This window comes from Sinocyclocheilus rhinocerous, unplaced genomic scaffold (genome assembly GCF_001515625.1).
Source record: "Sinocyclocheilus rhinocerous isolate Xijiao unplaced genomic scaffold, SAMN03320098_v1.1 scaffold2017, whole genome shotgun sequence".
NCBI lineage: Eukaryota > Metazoa > Chordata > Actinopteri > Cypriniformes > Cyprinidae > Sinocyclocheilus > Sinocyclocheilus rhinocerous.
In genome coordinates this window covers 91,353-114,938 of record NW_015655609.1, presented here as the reverse complement: position 1 = coordinate 114,938, position 23,586 = coordinate 91,353, and the positions used below count along the sequence as shown (strand labels likewise).

At 36.4% G+C, this 23,586-nt stretch overlaps 1 protein-coding gene across 4 annotated transcripts in view; it reads left to right on the top strand.

Moving 5' to 3' along the window:
• The first annotated feature begins 532 nt into the window (after nucleotides 1–532).
• Nucleotides 533–23,586, top strand: part of clstn1 (calsyntenin 1) — a 49,150-nt gene continuing 26,096 nt past the window's right edge. For 2 of the 4 annotated variants that reach the window (XM_016526029.1, XM_016526027.1), the window contains exons 1-3: nucleotides 533–811; nucleotides 17,489–17,611; nucleotides 22,350–22,379. In XM_016526029.1, coding sequence (XP_016381515.1) covers nucleotides 730–811; nucleotides 17,489–17,611; nucleotides 22,350–22,379 — 235 coding nt within the window. In that variant the 5' untranslated portion in view covers nucleotides 533–729. The remainder of the gene's footprint in view (nucleotides 812–17,488; nucleotides 17,612–22,349; nucleotides 22,380–23,586) is intronic. The other 2 variants (XM_016526030.1, XM_016526028.1) reach the window with 1 other exon arrangement.

Sequence of the window (23,586 nt, the reverse complement as noted above, 5' to 3'; positions counted from 1 at the left end):
AGTATCCTCGGTGAAGGTTTCTAGACAATGATCTGAAATAATGGCTGTGAAATAAAGTGTGTGGCTCTTGCGTCCTTGCGTCCACATCGCAGCTTATTACAAATCAATCTGCTTTAATTTCCCGTCTCATACTGAAAAGATGTCATGAAACAATTGCCGTGGCCTGTCAGCTGTGAAATGTCCACTCTCCTTTACGGTTCCGCTTCACTTGACAGCTATTTTTGAGTGTCAGTCCTTTAACACAAGAGTCTTCTGTGCCAACACCCCGCGGCCAAGACTTCAACCTGCAGCTAGTTGTACATCAGTAACGTTACAAACCTGTGCACTTGATTTCTACTCCATTCTCAAACGCACCGTGGGACGTTTTATACGATAACTAAGTTGTTTGTATTGTATTGATAAAATGAAGTGTGCGGTCCGCATTGCAGATCCTCTGTGGAATACTATGTGTCTGGTTTTAAACATTCATCTTTGAAATGGCTCACGCGCAGTTAAATATGACTGAAGGACATCGCTGCAGGTGCACGCGCAGCAGAGACACTGAACGGTGATTGAGAGAGAAGAGAGCTGAACGGCGGTGGCGGCAGCCATCTTAAAACTACCGCACTAATCCGAGATATACATCTTCTGGATATTTTTTGCAACACTGAGCTAAATCAGATTTTACCGGGCGAGAGGAGACAGAATAAGAGTGTTTAAATCTTTCGCTGTTTTTATTACGAAGACGGGATGCGGATCCGCGGGGTGAAGCCTTTCGCTTCTGCAGTCGGTCTGCTTTTAGGACTATTATGCGCGGTGGAGGCAGCCAAAGGTAAGATTCAAGACCTAGTTTTATTTATAATGAAAATCATAATATGTAAATGTTTATATTCTCTGCTATGCGAAGATATTAATACAATAATTTCACATAAATAAATAAATCATCACACACACATACACGGCTAGATGTGCCAAACATTTGCTTGTGAAACGCTGCCTTTCCAGAAATATCCTGCCGTGCAGTTACCTTGTTCATTATTCTTAAAGGTACAAGTGTGAATTACTCTGATGTTAAATCTTAGTATGTGGATGTTATTGAAGACATTTAGCAGTTAACAAACATTTACATTGTTTGTATGTTTACATGGGTCAATGACGTCTTTTTGTTGTCTAATTATCCTATAGCCTATGATATACAAAAATACACTACAAAATATATATTTTTTTACATTTAAAAGTCATTTTGATGTTTTATTTTTTGAGAGGTCAGAAAGTAAAAATTGTCAACTGTTATATGCGTTGAGTGTTTAAGGTGCAAGTAAAAAATGTTAGTAGGCTACTAGATGGTTACACCACTTGACATTTTTGGAGTCATTATTTGTAGAAAATAGAACAAAAAATGAAACATGATTTATAAGGTCTTGTCACATTTAAAAACAGGATTTTTAAAATATTGCTCCTTTTTTTGGACATCACATCCTTGTTTGTATTTGACCCACATACAAATCAAATCTTGGATATCATCATTCGTTAATAGGGGTGCTAATAATTGTCAGTCATTATGTTGTTGCCATGTGACTGTGAGGCAGCTGGGAATGCATGGCCTGAGGCCATTAACATATAAGATAATTAACAAATTGTTTTATGGTCTGTGGTGCAATTCATGGGTTGAGACTTAATTTATAACTTTGTATGTGCATGTGACCATCTTGACTCCTGTAGCTTTTTTAATAGTTTGATCTGTGGTTTTCAAATATTTTACATTTTACATCAAGTAATGAACCAACATCAGTTGATGTCCTTGAAATCAAACATTGAATGCATTAGTATTACCTTGACCTTCATAGGCAGAGCAATAGGAAAAATTATTAACATGACATTAGCTGAATAGTAAAATTATGCAAATTCATAAACCACAACAAAAGTGTGGTTTACCAGACACTGGTACAAATATTGCATTTGTATTATCCATATCCATTGATGTCAACAACAAATCATGAGACATTTTCTTCTCTCTCTCTTTTAAATTTTTTTTTTTAATGAATAAGCATATTCATCCACAACTCTATCAGAACAGACCTCCAATCCGTTTTTGGTTTGCACGCCACCACTTAAGAACCATTGGTATAGGTTTCCTTGCTTTAGCAAAAATGTCTTCAGCCTGGCGTGTTTTATAAGTTTGGAGTCAAAATTGCAATCATTTTGTGCAGTCCCTAACAATTTATGCCTTGTTAGGAATAGGATTGTGATTACCATACTAAAGTACTCTTTGGATCTGTGGATTTTGCTAGTTTTTCATCACTGGAAAATTGAGATAGCTTGACAGCCAAAAAATGTGTCACTATTTAGAGTAGCACTTGTGATTTGTCTAAAATTCACAGACGAGCAAAGTCCTCCATTTTCTCTCTTTTACAGAGTCTATGTATTCACAAATTTAAATGTCCACCTCCACAAATTGTCTCACTCAGTGTTTATTAGCCTTGGACACCTTTATTATCCTTGATGCATTTGACGAGGTCTCTTTTGAGTTTGACTAGCTTCGTTTAAACACACCTGCTCACTTCCTTGCTGTTATCAGTTGAGTGAAAACCCCACCTTCACACTGAATTACACACCCCAAACGATCACGAGACGCATAGGGATCTCTAAAGTAATATTGCATTTGTTTAGTGGATATTTTTACAGTTTAATTATAAAACTTCTTCGAAGGCTGCCATATTTTCAGTTTCTGAAGAATGGTTAGAGGTTAATTAATGCATTAATTCAAGCTGTGCTCACAAAGCAGTTACTTTTACTTTTTAAAAGGTGTGAAGGGATTTTCTTGTGTTTAATTGATGTAATAATAAAGCTTCAGTAAGAAATCTTTGGAAAGTTACCAGAGTATATCAGAAAAGCTAACTTTCTCCTTAACTGTGATTTATTTCTGTAATTTGGCTTCTATTGACAGATGGTTGTTTGTTTGGTACAAACTTTATGATACATTTGTCTGATTAGACTTGCTCAAAATTTCTCATGTTAGGGAAAAATGAAGATGATTATTCATTTCATAGCTTCTTGTAAATCCCTTTAGCAGTTCACAACATTTCAGATAGGAGAAGGTTTTGTATAAACAGCTGCTTTGTTCGACTCCCGTGGCCCCCGGTCATATGTTTGGCCTGTTTCAGCAAAGTGAATCCTGTAGCAGAATGTCTTAACTTACAGATGGCTTGATGGATTATCTCTCAGGATTCTTCCCATAGGAACTAGATCACTTTTGATGTGTTGGTTTTGCAGATAGCTAGATGTCCATTAGGAGCTCTCTGCTTCGATGTAGGCTTTAGAGGGCCCATTAATTCTGGGAACAGTGGGAAGAGAATATATTCAGTATAGAGGATGGATAAAATAAGCTGAGCAGACTTTCTCTCAGGAGGAGGTATTGGACTCATTGTTCCTCACGGTGAAGCATGGAATGCACAGGGACTGTTGTTGATGCATGTTCGAACTTAATTACTTTTAGGCTTTTAGTGTTTATTTGAAGTGTTTTGAAAGCATTTGGCTCATGCGTTTATGAATTTATAATGTTTTCTAATGGAAACATTGGTGTTTTTTGGTCATTTTAGTTTCTCTTTTGTGTCTGTTGCCCTGTGAATTGCAGTTGTTTAATGACCGAGAACCGAAAGTGTCATATGTTGTGCTATTTATTAATGGAATTTGTACTCTGGGAAACAAAGGGTCTCTTGGCCGAGAGCTCAGAGCCGCGTGCCGCAATAAGCACGTCACAATGCGCCCACTGTTAGACGCAACTCAGAATTATTTAACTTGTGTATCTTGAATTCCAAGGACATTGTAAGCATAACAGATAACAATGCATTGCTCATCTGTTTTTAAAAAAAAATTTTTTTAGTGCTCATCTTTTAGTGCAGCCAGTGTGGCAGAAATTCCTTCAGACAATCAGCCCTTAGTCATCGTGGCGGCTGGGCAGTCAGTGATAATTTCATTGGCCCCTTTGCGAGCTGAATTGAGTCAGTGATCTGTCAAGAATAGGTCATTATGTACTGAATATTAGGTCTGTTTCTTTGACTCAAATGGTAGCCGCTTGACTGCTATTGCTGATCTTTCTAAAACAACATGGTGTGTTTGAAGTATACAGGCCAAATTGCGTGTTTGTATATTGTAATGGAAGATATTTTTCTGTGCTATGCTAAGTACTGGGTAAGGATGTGCTAAACAGCATACAAAATCAATTAGAAGGTTAGTTGTTTGAATGACTAGTTCTTTGAACTAATCGGTCTAAACTGAAAGTCTGTGCATTTCAGAATCATTTGTCCTCAATTAGACGTGTTTCTTAAGAGGGGATGTTGACCTCACTTTTTTTTAGAATTTGTTGAATTTTAATAATACACTACCATTCAAAAGTCTGGGGTCGGTACGTTTTTTTTTTTTTTTAAAGAAGTCTCTCATGCTCACCAATGCTGCATTTTATTTGATTAAAATACAGTATTGTGTATTGTTATTTTAATATTTAAAAATGCAATTTATGTCTAAGTATGCTGTATTTTTTATTTTTTTATTTTTTTTTGTGGAGACTGTGATACATTTAAATAAAAACTAGTTCTTTTACAACTATTTAACCATCGTAGCTGGATGAAAAGTTTACTACTGAGTACTGATGCTCAGTTTGACCAGCGGATTGCATCCTCAGCTGTATATGGATACTATTCAACATGCAAACTCCTCACCTTTCGGTGAAAACTCACCTTTTCGAGATCAAAATAGGTCATCTATGAGATTCATGTAGATCCGATGAGAAAGTGTTTTTTGGGGTGGTGGGGGTATCGTTGTTCAGGCTAATCATGTTTTTTTTTTCTTTCAAGGTTTAAAGATAATTCTTTTTCTTGATCACTCAGGAAAGAAACAGAACAAAAAAATAAAGAGCATTCTTCAGTGCCCTAAAACTGAGACTTTAATGTAGACCCTATCGAAACCTATTTGGACAGTAACCCTAACCATAACATCATTACCTGCTTACATTTCAGGTCAACCAAGTCCACATGCTGAGTGCTCTGAAGAGACTCCATCCATTCAGTGTCTGTCATGGTTTGTGCTCTTTGTTTAGCCTGATAAATGTGGCCCTCTGCTATTCTGTGCTTCATCGCGTCAGCACCACAGCTCCATGGGAACAGGTAACCAGAGAGTAGGTGTTACCTGTGGATAGAGGTCTGTGCAGCCCAGCCTCCAGAGACATGAAAAGCAGCTCTGTGTTCTATAGCGACGGCTCACTTTCACTCTCACTGGGCCTTTGTGCTCTCCATACTGAGCTGTGATTGAGCACCGTTCACACGCCCTGCCCCCACCCTCCCCGAAAACGCCTGGGCCTTGTTGTGCTGTTGCGACTGCTCCGATGGACAAACAGATACTTCCTTGAGTACACACTGACCCCATGTTTTGGTTTGGCTATGAACCCTTCCTACTGGTAGATATATTTGGCAGTAGAGCCTGGAGATTTCTCTTACGAGTCTTAAACCTCGATGAACAATCAATTCCCTGACTGATGAGGCCTGCTTTAACAGGTAGTGCCATTTTTTGAATTTGTGTGCAAACATTTAAGTGTGGATGTCAACTTTAGACCAACTTAAAATTTGTTTAAGTCCGGGTACAATGAAATTCAAGTAGTAAAAGTTATTAGGTGCTTCATTCTCCCTTCAGAAAATCACAATGTTGATCCTTATGAAATGAATATTTGTTGGGTGAATCATTATGATAGATGAGCTAAATGGTTATATCTGGTCATTATGTCTTTTGGTCGTGAGGAAATTTGTAAATTCAGTGGCAAACAAAAGGTATTTGCATTTTTCAACCTATTTTCTTTCCATTTTCATTGCAGTGCTCAAAACTGAGACTAAAGTGCAAGGCAAATGTGATAAAATATAAAAATATATGACAGTGATTTAAAGTTATTCTGTATTAGTGACCGTAGGGAAAATTTTGCGCACCCATGAGCAAATTCATCAGATATTGTATTATTAGAGATGTTTCCAGCACACAATGATGATGAACAGTGCAAGCTCGTGCTCGTGAGTTAGTAGTTTCAGATTCAGAATCAGATTCACTCAGTCAGTGATTAGTCTCACTTTGTTGTGAGCATATTCATATTTTATTTTTTAAGATATAAAAAATATCATATACAAATATATTTTATATTATTTTATTATAATATTATATATTACAATTTGTGTAATTTGTTTGATTTATACAGTTTATTTTATAATTTAATAATTAGTCTAATTTTTCAGCTAAAAAAGTAGTTTGGCTCCTAAATGTATAATTTTAGGTTTAGGTCATTGCCTAGTCTTTTTTTAGTCTGGAGCTCTGCAGTTGAGTTTTAGGATCTGCCTTTATGAGTTGTGTATTCATGTTGCAAAACGCCGTCTCATTTGTTCTGTAGGTGTCGTTTCAGTCGTTGACTGATTTGTATCCTAGCAGGCCATTGTACTGACATCTTATGATGGCCCATTATCCTGCATTATTCACACGAGAATGGGGTCTGCTCAGCAAAGATGTCAAACCACGGCAACAAATTTCAGATGATGCATCAAAAGGACGCTGTTTTAAAGTCTCTTTCAGAAGTAACTGCAAATCCATCAAGTGTGAAAGCCAATCCATTTTCAAGTCTGCTGAGGTGTAGAGCAGTAGTTATCTTTTACTACCACCGATAGACCTTGAATTGTGAAGCAGCTGTGTGCTCTGTGAGAACTCGCAGCTCGCTCGCACTCGAGGTGAGAACGGAGGCGTCTGTGGTGTTAATTGACAAAGGCTGCGGTAGATCGCACTCTGGGTGTGATCACTGTCATGAAAAGGTTTCTGGGCCATACTGACCGGAAATAGACACCCTTCGTTAAATCATTTAAACATGCCATATGTGTACAGGACACCGGAGGAAGCTAGGGCTGGCGGTATATCGATGATATACCGATATATATTTTTTATAAACGATATGGTACAAGGCAATACCGTTTATATCGATATTCAGTAGTTCGATACGAGCACATCTGAAAAATAAAGTGGAAGACAGAGGGAGCTGCTGCAGGGAAACTACATAATCCAATTTGTCCTAAACATGAGACAAGCTTATATTAAGGGCTTTAAAAAAACTCGATAAGATATACTCAACACGTATAGTTTAAAGCTGCTTGCTCTGTCAGATGCTCTGACGGATACATGTGCTGCTGACAGAGACGCTACTTGCGCTGGTTAATGTGTTTGAGATGTGCTGTTTCCCTCAGTGCATAACTTCCATTTCACAGGTATATTCTCCATCTGTAAATGTTAGAAAGTCATGGAAATATTTCCTTCTGCATGCATTGCGAGTCTCCACTAAACTTCACAGACTTCAGTGAACGAGTGCCGCCACATGTGTGCACCAAACAGACCAGAGCGCAATGAAATAGGAACGCAAGAATTCTCACTAAAGTATACAGTTTGCTGAAATATTTGTAGTTGGAAAATAAATGTGACATACGTAGAATTTTAAACCTACAAGTAAGTGTATTTTTATAACAGTAACTGTAAAGTGACTATAATGGGGTAATCAAAATAGCCTAATACAATTAGTCTGTGCTTTTGTTTTTATTTATTTTCATATTTAGTTTAGTGAATTTAACTTATGCATTAGAAGCATTATTTTTGTTTTTAGATTGTAATGTTAGAAAGAATGTAATGTGATTTTAACCCTTTTTTGTACATAATATATATGTATATAGCCTACGTGGTTACATTCACTTTATTTGTTTTCATAGCGTTTAATATGTGTTGTTTTGTTGGACAACATTGGGCAGGATGTGAAATAAAAAAAATAAATAAATACAGATTTTTTGAAAAACAAAATACAGAGATATTCAGCCAAAATAATATACAGAGAGATAATGTGCGGAAAAATATTTCTAACTGTCTAAAGTGTCATTTTGGATATTATTTTAGGTATTTATGTGGTTTTGTTTCCCAGTTGCCATATATATATATAAGCTTTCAGGCTGTTCTGTCTTTACAGATCTAGAGGGATTCTAGCAGATGGATGAACAAGCATGGCTGACACCATAACCTTTGGCCTCCCCTCATCAATCAAATCATAATGCAACAAACACGCATTCACACTTTGCTATTGTTTTGGAGGTCTGCCAGTTTAATGCAGATCTCCAAGAAAGTCTCGCTCACTATTTTAAGATGCTCATTCACCAGCGCGTCCCCAACCCCCCAGTGTCAAATAATGGTCAAAATTAGGCTGAACAAAGTATGTTGCTTAATTGCTTTATGCTCGACTGCAATAGAAACAATTTCTCATGGGTTTCTGAGCCAACAGCTAATTAATTGCTTCCGTTTGCCATTAATGAAGACTGTTGTTAGTTCTGTAGAGTATGAGTGCAGAATTGCAGGAAAAAGTCTTGATGGTTTCCTTTGGAGTGCCACCACCCAACAAGTGATATTATCAAATCTTCCACAAAATCTGTATAATTCAATTTTAGCAACTGCAAAAGAAGATTGATAGGCTTGTGTTCAATGATATCATTGTAAGCAATATTTTTTGTAAAAAAGTTTAAAGCCACTGTTTGTAATGTTTATTATATGCTTTCGTCAGTCATAATAATCTTTGAATTATGTATATTTGAAGAGTTTTCTTAACGAATATTGCTAAAAGCAATTTATTAGAATTAGGCTAATTCGTTTGCCAGTTGTATGTAATTTGATTTATTTTTAATTCAAATAACTAATTTTTATACTTAATTACATTTACCTGAAGTATTTAAAAAAAAAATCTACACTACCTTTAAAAATGTGAAAAAAGTCTCTTGTGTACAATAATTCAGGCTTCCCTTTCTTGTTCCAAAAAAGTGAGAAATGAGAATGATCTTCTGTGACCAAAAGTCAGCGGTGTGTTCTTACAACCGTCTTACTGTAAACTTTTGACTCGAGCATATGTGATACACCACAGCACTTTGTAAAGTTGTACAAGTCTGTGACCTTGTAAGTGAATGAAACAAGAGCATCTCATTATGGGATTAGGTGTCAGTGGGTTTACATGATGGCTAACAGGATTGCATGCCAGGCATAGCACAATAGTGCCTGACCCAGACCCCCCCCATCTGTGCTCGGCACATGCTGTCTGACTGGAGCCCCTGCAGTAATATTTGCCATCGATCAGATGATGTAGCGATAGCTGCACATGGTCTGCTTCCTATCCGGTCACGGTGACACAATCTGACTGGATGGCTGTGCTGGATAAAGCATGTAAAAGACTGTGACTAGGCGATTCTCTGCTTGCCAACTCCAATATGTAATGTGTTTGGATATAAAGCCGCTGGCTTGTTCCAGATGCCTATGCTTTAGTATGACAGACAGGGTTTATTTATCCCTTTAGACATGCAAAAAACACACACACAGGACTCGGTTAGTCTGAGGTTCTTTAGTATTTGTCTGAGATCTCCTAATCTTGGGTGCCGCTGGGATGGAGGCAGCTCCAGGCCAACTGTGTTTCCTCACTCGGCTGCATCATTAACCACTAATTTGTGCCTGCTAGCATTCAAAAGATTTGATTACGGCTAAATGGCTTAATTTGCGGATATTATCCAAATGACTGTAATCTGGAGAATGGATGGTGGCAAACATTTTGTGCTTGTCAAATACAAATATTATTGTCTGCAATTGTTAAAAGTAGGTGCTCTTGCTCTAATGACCATGTTCTGTAGATTGGTGAAGGTGAAGGGGGTAATTTATGTGCTAGTTCTGTTGTCACCCAATGGAATTATAAAACAATTGATATGTAGTAGTAATAATAATAATAATAATAATAATGTGTAATTAATATTAACTTTAACATCCAAAAATGAATTTTAACCACTGTTATATGATATGATATGTGATATGATATATGATATGATATGATATGATATGATATTATTACTTTCTTTTCTGTTCCAGACTGCTTCAGCCTTCAAAAAACTTCAAATACATGGCCTTCAGACTGCAAATAAACATACCCAATGGAATTATAAAACAATTGATATGTAGTAGTAATAATAATAATAATAATAATAATGTGTAATTAATATTAACTTTAACATCCAAAAATGAATTTTAACCACTGTTATATGATATGATATGTGATATGATATATGATATGATATGATATTATATTATATTATTACTTTCTTTTCTGTTCCAGACTGCTTCAGCCTTCAAAAAACTTCAAATAAATGGCCTTCAGACTGCAAATAAACATATTACTATCCTTTAAGTATGCTGTTGATGAATCATTTTGAATGAAAATGGATTGAACGGTGATCTCTGCATACATATTTACTCCAGTGTGCTCAAGTGTTAGTATTGCTCTAATGCACCAGTTACATAACATTGATTTGCATAGCTTTCATGTATAAAACACTCTGCTGTAACAACCTCTTCAGACATTGACAAAACTGAGTGCTTTTCCATCTATAGTGACATGTAGCCTTTAAGCACTTGTCGCGACACTCCATTTGACTGCTGTCATTATGAAATCATATTATTGGTGTGTTGTCCTCATTTTAGCCTATTTATCAAACAATTCTATCCGTTGCTTTTGTCGCAACAGTTGCATTGTGTTGCTGCTGTGCAAGGATCTAAAGTATTTCTATGCAAAATGCATGTAAAAACAGCCAACTGGCTGCCTGCCGTCCCAAACGCTTGCCTTGTGCCAGAGCTGCAGGGCGCTCAGAAATGATATCAACCACATCAGAGCTCCTTCAGTAATCAGATTCATTCTCCGCCAGCCTGGTAAGCAGCCCTTCTGCTTTGATACCCGCTCGTTTAGTTTATAATGATGCACACCAGACATCAGTGTGGGCTTTTCAAACATAAGCTGTTTTTAATGGTTCATTAAAGGCTTCAAGGAAGTTTAAAGAAGAAAATAATTGCCGTTTGATTGGTAAATTTGTTTTTGGTGAGAGGAGGAGTGATATGTGTGCCATATGTTATATGTGTGTGTGTGTGGGAGTGTGGCCAGTATTTAGCAGGTGTTTGGCTGCTGTGTTTAGTGGTTTTCTCTAGCTGGGATCACTGCCATGGCTGAATGCTCTCCAAGCGGTCTCAAGGACCCTTATTGAGATGTACCAAAACATTTCCAAATAAAGACTCATTCATTAAGTTGTTGTCCATAGAGCATCTTTATAATTCACACCTTGTTGCCTGTTCGTGAACAGGCTCTTAGTGATTAGTATTTCTTTTCATGTTAATATGTGATGATAACCGTGTTATCAGTATGTTTGTTCTACGACAGAAGGGTTTGTGAGTACAAACAGTTCTTTGTCGATGTAAACCCAGCTTAACCTCGAGTGTTTGACCACTCAGCTGCAAATGTCCCACGTTGCTGCTTTGATTTACTTTCTAAGGCATTTTCAAATAGTATAGCTTTTATAAGCAGCCATACTGAGGAACCCGAGCCATATCTAGGGACCACAATAAAATAAGGTATGTTTCTATTCAATTTGCGGATTGAATTATCGGAAAAAACTGTTTGTGAATAAGGTTGTATTTCAAAATTTTTCAAAAAAAAAAGGTTTGGGGTCAGTAAGATGTTTTAATGTTTTTGAATGAAGTCTCTTATGCTCACCAAAGCAGAATTTACTTGTTTAAAAATACACTAAAAACAGTAATTGAAATATTATTGCAAATTTAAAATAACTGTTTTCTAGGGATGCACCGAAATGAAAACTCTTGGCCGAAGCCGAACAAAATGAATCACTGGGCCAAAGGCCGAATACCGAATACCGAACACGTTTTTTTGCATTTTTTCCCCCCATTTTGCCATTTTTTTTCACCATTGCATAAATTAAATAGCCAAAATGTGCTTTAAAAATATTTACTTAACACTGAAAATTTTTTTACATTCTAGCAGACATTATATCAATAAAACACAATTTAACTTAAAATTAATAAGTTAGTAAAATAATATTTTTGGCCATTTTTGAGACCCCCTTCTTGAATCAGGCATGTATTTTTTTTACTGTACAAATAAATGCAGCCTTGCTGAGCAGAAGAGACTTCTTTTAAAACATTAGAAAATATTACAGGTCCCAGTCTGAACACTGTGTGAATGCTATAATAAATGTATTAATAGAGCTGTTGTAATTATTATTATTATCATTATTATTGTCTTTTTTTATTTTATTTTTCAGAACAACAGTAAAAAATTACAATAATAACATTTGTTAATGTTGATGGAGTTCTTGCTTTTTCTCAGCTTTTATTTTGGCAGAAACCCGCAGGAAGACCTCAGTGCTTCTTTTTGTTGACAACAGCAGATTTATAAATTATTTTCATTACGAATTTGGGAAGACGTTTGTTGCATGTATCGCATTGTCACATGCCTTGTAAAAATTCATAAAAATATTACTGAGCAACTGACGAGTAACACCATTTCAGCGCAGATTTTCCTCGCGCTTTGGACTTTGAACCCTGGCGTAGCGAGCTCGTGCAGCGCCGTTTGAATGCATGCAATTTGTGCGTGTATTAGCAAACACAACGTTCTGCAGTTTATTTAATTGTTTAAGGGCATTTCGCGATTTCAGTCATCATACAGTAACCAGCAACAACCACCCTCATCAGAGACATGAGATGCAGTACTAAACAGTCTCTCGCTGTCGGTGCTTGTTATGATTTTTTGCGTCTTTCTCGGACAGCTTTAAATGTTTCCACACTGCCGACATGTTTGCTGCATTAGTGCGCGCCTCTCTATTTGACCGCGTCACGTCATTGTTTGGTACAATTTGTTATTCGGTCTTTTCGTTTATTAGTTTATAATTTCAGTTGCCGAACATTCGGTGCATCCCTACTGTTTTCCATTGTAATATATTTTGAAATGTAATATATTTATTCACTTATTCCTGCATTTTCAGCATCATTACTCCAGCCTTCAGTGTCGCATGATCCTCCAGAAATCATTTTAATATGCTGATTTGGTGCTCAAGAAATATTTTTTATTATTATCAAGGTTGAAAACAGCTTATAATTTTTTTGGAAACCGTGATACATTTTCTTCAGTATTCTTTGATAAATATAATGTTCAAAAGAACATCATTTTGAATGGTGGTGTATGGAAAATTAGTTGTTGAGACTTCCTAGTATCCTAGTAACCATCCTTATCTCCATGGCAGCACCCTAGTAACATTCTAGAACTCTCTAGCATCTTGGCGCTTAGTTTTGCGTGGGCAACAACCACACTCAATTTCTTTCATTTCTAATTAGTTAAATTGATACTTATCCTTGGTTCAAAAAAGCTTACTTTTCCCCTCAAGTGTTCATCTTTAAGAAATCACATTTAAATGAGGTATACAATCTAGGCTATGTTATTTTCTGGTCTTGTTCTCTTTATTAGTAGCATTATGTCCCAACTTGCCCTTTCAGCATGTGACTTACCTCGGCTCTTAAGGTTTTATAAACCTGGGATTTTAAAGCAGATTATCAGGGTAGTCTGGTCTGACAATCTGTCCACAGACAACCAGCAGCAGCAGCACCCTTAGGTCACATGAACCCATTTTACTAAGACGATTTATAAGCCAGATCACAAATTTCACAGACAATACCAAGTCTTGGTCTTCCCAGCTCTCTTTGTATGGATACAGCATCAGAATCATGCTTCATGTGTTTGTAGCATTGATAGACATGTACAATTGTTTTAAATCACAAATGTATTGCAGCTGAAAATTAACAGGGTAGAGAAACATGAAAATGAAGCGACAGTTCTGTCAAGCATACAGTTTTTCAGAAGGTGTGAAATTGGATCTGGCGTGTAATATAAATGGAGGTGAGCATTATGCTGTTATTGCTGTGGAGGTTATATCCTTCAATTAGTGTCACTGATCAGGCTTCTGCCTGCGGGGTGAGTCGTAAGACACCGATTCTCAGGAACCACGCTGAAGCCAATAAATCATCCGCATACGCTCCAGCTGCTGCACACGGTGCAGATATTTTCAGACAGCAATTTTCTGAACAGTAAAAGGGATGGGAGCTGTTAGCACAGTGGATGTTGAAGAATTGTCATGCACAAGAGTCATAGATTTAGTTTTTATGTTTAGCTTGAGAGTGATGAGCTGACATAAGATTTTTTTTTCAGTCAATGTGTATTTTCATATGACCAAATAGGTTGTATGATTGTTCTTGTGCAGCTTCACACAATCAACAAGGTGCGTCGGGGAAAAAAAAAAATATTGATACAGTTAGGCCTGTCGCAATAATCAATATATCGACTTGTCGCGCAATATATGTACATGACCGCAATAATTTTTGATGACGCAATATATCGCCCATAATATTTACTTAAAAATTAATTTCTCCATGTTTTGTACATTCCACTTGTGCCTGTGTCTTTTGCAGCTTCTCGAACATAACGTGGTGTAGTCATTAGATGCTAGTTCAAATTTAAAAAATGCTTCTACAAACAAAGTTTCATCTGCAGATATGGCCTTGTTTAGGGATCTGTGTCTTTGTGCATACGGACATCTGACTGCTGAGTAGTGATTGTGTTTTCCAGCAATAGTGTGCACCCTTAATTTACAGAGAAAAGAAGGTCAGGGAAAAATCTGTAGATGGAAAAATCTCCATACAAATTCTTTGTGCATTTTTCTTTTTTTCTACTTGTTACTTTGCACTTCTTGTAAGAAAATGTTTATTTACTATTTATTCAGGTTTTTTAAGGTATACAATATTTTGATACTTAATTTCCATGATGTTCTTCCGCGGGATGTGTGCAGTTCTGTTTATTAACCACTACAGCACCAAAAGTTACATAGTGCTGCTTTAAGGGGTCAGAGCAAAGAAAGAATGTAATTAAAAAGGGAATTTTATTTTGCCAACGCATTTCGGCGCACAGGCCTTCGTCAGGGCTAAAAGATTGCAGGTGTACATAGGTTCCTTTAAATGCAAACAAGGACAAAATTCAAACTTGCAAACAACCAATGAAAATATTGGATAATATATCATCCACCAATCACAAAATTCATCAAACAAACAGCCACATATTTTTTCGGAATAAATTTATAGGTATAGTCAACAAACAGACATATAGTGATACTCCATTCAAAACATTTATGCAAAAAAAAAAATGTTAAAGAATACAATGCACACCTGTATGCAAAATCATTATGGAAACAGTCTTATAAAAATTATTTTAAAACAAGTTCTTCATTCATCCCAATAGGAAACAAACTTTTTAAATAAAAAATCCAAAATGCCTCTCTTCTTTTCCTAATTAGATCCGTATCACCTCCTCTTACTGGAATTTTTATGTTCAATACCAAAAAATAGAAAGGAAGACACAGAATGAAAAAGTGTCTTTAAAGTGTTTTGCTACTGGTTTAGTTGTCACCTCTTTTTATTGAACTCCTGTGTTCAGTAATACGATCCCTTAAACACCGAGATGTTTCTCCAACATAAACTTTTTTGCAAGGACATTGTATTATATGTGACCCCGGAGCACAAAACCAGTCTTAAGTCGCTGGGGTATGTTTGTAGCAATAGCCAAAAATACATTGTATGGATCAAAATGATTGATTTTTCTTTTATGCCAAAAATCATTAGGATATTAAGTAAAGATCATGTTCCATGAAGATATTTTGTAAATTTCCTACTCTAAATATATTAAAACTTAATTTTTTATTAGTAATATGCATTGCTAAGGACTTCATTTGGACAACTTTAAAGGGCGATTTTCTCAATATTTAGATTTTTTTGCACCCTCAGATTCCAGATTTTATACTTTTAATAGTTGTATCTCGGCCAAATATGGTCAGAACCTAATAAACCATACATCAATGGAAAGCTTATTTATTCAGCTTTCATATGATGTATAAATCTCAATTTCGAAAAAATGACCCCTATGACTGGTTTTGTGGTCCAATATATATATATATATATATATGCCATTTTTAGTATTGCATGTAATAAAACTTTTAATGTGTATATCTTTTTAAAAAAATAAGGTGTTCAAAACACTTTATATTTTTGGTATAATTTGGTATAATTTTGGTATTTTCATATGACTACAGACATTTAGATTTATTCATTTAGCAGTAGGGTTGGGCCGATAGACGATAAATTGCCAAGGTGTTCGTAGAGGGCTGCCATCGTCCATCGCCGATGGCTGACAGACATCACGATGTTGAGCGGGCATCGTGATTCCCTCACTGATGAGATGAAGACTAAAATATCTAGTGGAATATGAAAATGTATGTTTTGTATGTTCGTGGTCTATAAACATAATGACAAATCCTTCTCGAGCAAGTCCTGTGCAGCGCTGCCGACGACTTCCGTAATCCGAATGAAGTACGCTGAAGGCGTTCTCTTGCTCTCCGTCGGGTTGATGTGTGCGCGTGCTCTTCCGGGAGAAGTGCCCATATAAGGAATTCCGCTCTTTATGACATCATACAGGGCCATACTCAAAAAAAACTTTACGAAGCTTATACGAACCCTGAAGGAGTGTATTTGGCACAGAAATACCCTCATATGTTCAACTCATTTTTTGAAACTTTGGTCATGAATCCAACTCTTTAACAGTGCAAATAAGTCAGAATGCATGAAATAGCATTAGACCCCCTCTTTAACATTTTTATTATGTAATGTATACATTTGTACTGGTAATATTGTTAGATCCTTTATGAAAATGTGTTTCTCATCATTTTCTCAATCACTTAATGTAATGTATAAATATACTCTAATTCTGTACTTTGGGACTGCTAAGACCATGAAAAATAAACAATATACACAGTAACTAGTGACAGGTATTTTGCATTATAGCTCATACTGAATTGTGTACTGGGAGTTTGTATTGTCCAATTAGTATCCAATAACTCTCTGTTTATAATTATGGTTAAGGATCGGCTAAGTGCTCGCTGAAGAGCTATGTCTTTTAGCTTTGTTTTGAAAGGCGTGTTTCTTAACAGCTGATTCAGGCAGACAGCCTTGTGGATGGACCCTGCTGTTGACGACATCAGTCTGCTGAGCTCATTTTGTTTCCCTGCGGCCTCCTGCTTCCTGCCGCACACAATGAGATCAGCACTGCAGGAGTATCCCCTTTCACCCAGCAACTGCTGGTGTACTCACATTTCGGGTTCAGGCACTGATTAGCCGTTGAAGAGAGCAATCTGCCCTTCACATCAACCTCTGCATCCAGACAGTGCAGTTACTGCAGTGTTTCTGCAGTCTGAAGCTAAAGCACACTGTATCTGTCCTCTCTGCTTTCAGAGCTCAAAGTCTTCAGTCAACACTAATGAGCTGCTGAGCTTCTGCTTGCTCTCAGCCCGAACAAACTGCGGCGGCAAATGCCACTGCACACTACTTCTGCATTATATCAGTGTGTGATTTTGTGCTCTGGCTTTAAGCTGGCGTACAGTTGTGCTGAAACATGCATCCTCACAGAAAACCAAAATAATTGGTTGTTGTCTGGGCTTGGTTTTATTCAGCAATAAAATAAACTTCTTCTTTCCTATTTTTTTCCCGCCAACAGTAAATAAGCACAAGCCATGGATTGAGACCACGTATCATGGTATCGTAACGGAAAATGACGACAAAGTTCTCCTGGACCCTCCGCTGATAGCCTTGGATAAAGATGCCCCGTTGCGCTATGCAGGTAAGATCCTCCATCTTCTGGTCTCAAATGAGGCTGTCAGCCATTTTGCTTCCTCATGCTTTCCAAACCATAAAGAGATAGTTCACCTAAAAATCAAAGTTCTGTCATCATTTCTTCCATAAAAAGAATTTTCATAAAAAGGTGTGCTTTTCTGTGTAATGAAAGTGAATGGGAACTGGGGCTGTCAAGCTCCAAAATAACAAAAAAGCACCATAAAAGTGTCATAAAAGCAGTTCATATGGTTTGAGCATTATATTCCAGGACTTTTTAAGCCAAACAATAGCTTTGTGGGACAATTTCAGCCGTTATTTATTGAAAATTTCCCCTTTGCTACAGAGTTATCGTTAACTAAACTAAAACCATTAAAAAAATCCATTATTTGAAATAAACATTAACTGAAATAAAATAAAAAGTTATTTTATTTCAGCATGTTGCCAATGCAACTTTCCTCATTTTCATTTAGTTTAATTTGAAATGATAAAATAACTAAAACTAAATAAGCTAAAATTAAAAATGAAATAAGCCTAATAAAAACAATAGACAAATAAAAAATACTAAAAATGACAAAAACACAACATAATTGCTCAGATTAAAAGTGGATTTATTTTTTTACATTATTCATTTGAAACTCCATTGGTTCTTGTTTGTCATGTGAGCAAACATCATTGTTGCCATCAATTCTCATATGATGCTTTTAACTGTTTATTTCATTTATTTATTTTTTTGTCATATTGGACTTTGACAGCGTCTGTGCCCATTCACTTAAAAATGCACCGTTTACACAGAAGTCATCATACAGCTTTGGAACAACATGAGGGAGACTAATGACAGAATTTTCATTTTTATCATAAGAAGTGTGTTGCAGTGAGGACCATGGAGTATATGCACCCGATTTGTCTCCAGTTATTAAAGCTGTCAAATATTGATGTTATTCATGAAATGATGTTATTCATGTTTTCATAGAAAAGTCAGCAGAAGTTTTCTAAAAGTAACTTATCATTTTGAATATCAGTTGGTTTTAATTTAGTCCGCTAGGAACCATAATTAAAGTCTTTTGTGAATTTGTTTTGAATAATTTTTCTCTTGCTCTGGACTCTTGGTTCTTTAGTTTGATAATGTATTGATGGTATGACTAAGCTTTCCTACTTCCATTTAGTCAATTATCCTTAGTATACTGTATTAAACTTTAAAATAGCTCTATAACAAACCATAATTTCATTTTGAATAAAAGACCTAATATCACCAGCTTGCTGTTGAACTTGTTATAATGTACTGATATGATTGGTGAAGTCAGCTCTTGTTGGTAATTAGGTTTGTAGATATTCTTGCAGCCTGTAATGCTATTGGTTAATGGGGCTGTTTGTTTCTCCATGTACTGCTTTATGCTTCTTGAGTTTATATTTGCTTGTGTCCCTAGACATTTAGCAGTAGATGTAGCACAAAACTGAATTTCTAAAACACTGGGTTCCACTGATCCCTACAAAATCCTGGTGCGAGCTATGATGGATGTTGGTGGTGTGCTTTTCCCTTATCTTTTTTCCACATATTGGATATAATACGTTTGAAGATCCAATTGAGGCATTTTTAAGCATGTTGGAGTAATAAGCTCATATTTAATTAGTACAGATGAAGATAGGCAGTCTATAAACCCCTCATTTTATTAAATTGCCCCTCTCCTGTTCACCAGGCAGCTAGTCGCCAGACTTCTAGAGCTCTTCTGATATCAAGATCAATGAAATTTCTTCTTACTCTGCTTGTTTCCTGTGAGAGGGAATGTGCAGCCCTAGCATTGGCTCTGGCCATTTTTAATCACTTAGAGATTTACTATGACCTTGTTTCAAATCTCTTTATGCAGTGGTCCATTCTCAACGCACTCCCTCCTTTCTCACGGTTTTAGTTCCAGTCCTTGTTATTCTCCTGGTGCACCCTGAATATGGGACACTGCTATCAAATTAGTGGCAAACATTTGGGAGAAAGATGGGTCCACGAGCACTAATGTGGTTTACCTTGAGTTATTTGTATAAATATTAAAGCACTTAGGTAATTTTTCAATGATAATCTTCCCCTCAAGCCGCAGCACCTCATAAATATATAATTCCTCCGATAGTTCATAAGCAATCATTTCAGTAAGCTTTGTTTGTGTGAGCCAGCAGTGAGAGTGCAGACATTTGGCACACTGATTATATTAACAAGCTTTCTTAAATTCACTTTGAAGCGTCACATGGCTGTGTGGGTGACTGGCGCATTCTTAGCATCTCTGGTGCCATGCTGACTAACTCACTTTACTCTGATCAGGGAGCTTGGCAAAAGTCACACAGAACTGGTGTGCCATTTACATTCATTTAAACCAGACCATGTTGCTAAAGCTAACCTGAGAACTGTTGAGGTACACAAGCATCCAAGTTGGGCTGCACAATTAATCGAATTTCTAATCGCAATTACAATTACGGATGGCACAATTACGTAATCGTTCTAAAGAAGAAACCAATCCGATGTATATTTGACATTTGAGGCTTAATACTATAGAAAAGCAATAAAAGTTTTTCAGTTAGTGTTTTCAGCTTGTTTATTTTCCTATAAAAATATGGCATGCAGTTGCGTCAAACAAAGGTGTAAACATCATTCATTTAATCGTAATTAATAATCGCAATTACAATTTCAAAGGAATAATCGACATTTATGATTTTTGTCATAATCGTGCAGCCCTACATCCAAGTAGCTTTTCATTAATGTCAGAAATTTACTTATTGTATTGTTTTGGAAAAAATGTCATTTTTATCATTTAAATACTATATGCGTTTTATTAACCATTTTCTATTTGTTTAATTATGTTTGTATATATTTATTGTTGCATTATTTTTATGGATTTAATATATATATATATAACATCATATAATTCATAGCAAAGGCATTTTGGTTCCCAAAATGTGAAATCTCTATGGATTTATTTAGTGTATATGAAAAGTTGCTTCAAAGGGTACAGTGTCCCATTAGGGGCAGACATGCAGCATCATGATCGATGTTCTACTGGCCTTTTATAAACCAGCTCCAAGCATCGATTTCCACTGCAGACATGATGTAGTCTATAGAGAGCTCTTACATTCCTATCAGTTCCTATCAGACTATTCAGTGCCAGCTCGTTGTCAATTTCAATATTTCCTCGGACTCATTGTGAGCAAATCCTTTAACTTTTTCAGAACTCTAAAACTCAAATGCTTAGGCAGTAATGAAGCAGCAAATCAAATAAACAATTAGGTCCCTCCGCTAGTCTTTTTTTTCTCACTTCTCTGCTATTGTTACATCTTCATCGATTCCTCTGTGCAATATAGCAGTCTGAGGGAACGAATCAATATTCATTGTGTTTTGCCTGATGGGAAATGGAAGGTTATTGGAGTTGGCACTTGGCATGCAGGCTGAAGCGCCAGTCTGGGTTTTAGGGGAAGTGTGGGGATGTACAGTCATTAAAGCTCCAGAATGCACTGATGAGGCACAAAGATTCCACCGCATGACTTGCTCTGAACAGCAGATAAATCCAGCAAATCCATCTCTAATTGTGAGGGTAAAAACAGGGTGGACAGGTCCACCAGCAGAGGCCACTGATAGGGTCAAACTGGACCCTTTAGCAGTCAGCCAAGCAGAAGTTTTTTTCCCCTTCTTTTTTTCTTTTTTTAATAAAGTCGGCTAATTTAAGTGCTGATACTACTATAAAAATTTTTTTTTGGCTAACTCTTATTCTTTCATATGGTTGTGCAATTCATTGTTTTAACCTTAACAGGGACTCTTTGGCAATTTCCTCCAGTGGTCAAGGCTGTTTTTGGTGTTACTGTGACTGTTAATGTGGACTCATCAAAGTATATTGTTTCATGTTGTATACAGTCATAATAGGGCTCAGAATACCCTCAGAATTAGCATGATGCAGATTGCTACGACTGTTAGGGTCTGTGAGATATTGTCTCACGTTTGCAGTGCAAAGAGGCTAAAAGCGATCTGTACTAGGGCTGGGCGATACAGCAACAAAATTTTGAAGCATAATTTTCAATATATATGCATTTGCCCTAAAATGTCTTTATTTTATTTGCATTATTTTTATTTATTGTATTTTAACATTTTGTTTAAATTAATTATTATTATTTTTTATTATTTAATTAACTTGCTGTATTTTATACCTCTTGGATTAAACATTTTTCATTTGTTTGGTTAGAAATAATAGTAAAAGAAATAAGAGTATCGAGAGTATTTACTTACACATCTCTTTAAAACATTCAACTATAGGAAAAATATAATTGTGAACATTTTTTAGTGATGATGCAAATGTACTGATGAATCTGAGTTTTGAATCAATTCACTGAAATGGACAGGTCGAACCGATTCATGGAAATGAGTCCCAACTTTAATGGCATTTTTTAAAGTCAGAGGCACTATTAAATCATATCTGTCCCTATGCTCTCATAAAGAGGTTGTGACACACTCTTCAAGAATCTTAATGGCCAAGTTAAAAGCAAATTAAAATAGTTTATATATTCACAGTGTTGTTTAATTTTATATTGCAGCAGAGTGATCATAAATATTCAATATATCTTGCCCAACCCTAATCTCTACTAGTGTGAAAAGTCAAATGAGGTATTTTGAGTCCTCGGCTGCTTCTGTGACATCTGTCTTCACTTTCTTGTCTCTGTGTTTCTGTGCATCTCGTTCTTTCTCTGACTGACCTGGGTTTATCTTTTCTCCCTTCTTGTAGAGAGTTTTGAGGTGACCTTCACCAAAGAAGGTGATGATGGGCTCTTTCTACTGCCTTGTAACCGTTTTATTAACCCACTAACGCAAATACAAAAGAAATCGGCACTTCACACGGAAACTCCTATCATGCTCTTTTTAATCTCTTCCCAGTTCTTCTTCTTTTTGGTTTTGTTTTGTTTTGTTCTCTCACCTTTGAATTTGTTGGAAATGGATGCAACTGGATGATAAGTGTGATACGGGGATAACAGAATCTAGAAATATCTATGCATGAGACATCCATTGAAGTTTGCAGATCCTAACAGTACTTCAGCTCCAAAACAGAAAAAAATAGTCTTCTGAAAGTTTGTTTTCAGAGACATCCTCTTTGTAAAGTACCTTTTAGGGGTTAACTTTTAGCACTACAGATCTTAAATCTGTGAGACTCTGACGCTCCAGAGTTCAGTTCCTTCTCAAAAACGACATTGCTGAGATTGTTAAATGATGCAAACTCTCTGCTGTCCGGTCTGTGGTGTTGGTTTGATCTCTAGTTCGAGCCTCTTCACCCTCTCCTCCACTAATCTGAAATACACGGCATGGCAACTACTGCTGGTTGATGTGGATGTCAAGCAAATGGATATTTCTAACCCCAGCTCTCATCCAGCCTTTAAGTTTACTGCCTCTGCTCCTTTGTTGTTTTATTGTTTAATTCTTTCAGTTTTTTAAAGGTTTAAGAGAGACAACATTGCACAGGAAGACTTCCTTCATGCCCAAATCTAGTTTTAAGGGGGAATTTAAACTCCAAATGAGGGTTTTTTGCTTGTTTGTTTGTATATTTGCTTTGATTTGTGAAATTCTGATAGGATGCTGGATCTCTGTCATAAATCCTTCTCATCGCCCCATGATTAACTTAACACTTTAACCTTGCTTTCTTGTTTAAATGTGTTATTTGTAATCAAAAATCTGCATTAAACACCTTAAGTACTTCTTTAAATATGTTATGCTATTAAATACAACAGATATCTGTTCATTGGTTCATATCATTTCCTTCCTGTCCTTGTATATTAAGTATTCCTGTGAAATGCCTGTCCACATTCTGGGTTTCTCACTGCATGACTGGATGCAATGTGATCACATGGCTTGGACCAGACACTCAGTATCCCCCTTTTAACTCTCCCTTCCACTTCCCCAAATACTCACCCCATCCCACAGTGCTTCTGGCTTCCTCCACAGACACCTTCACCTCCCACCTCCCACCTCCC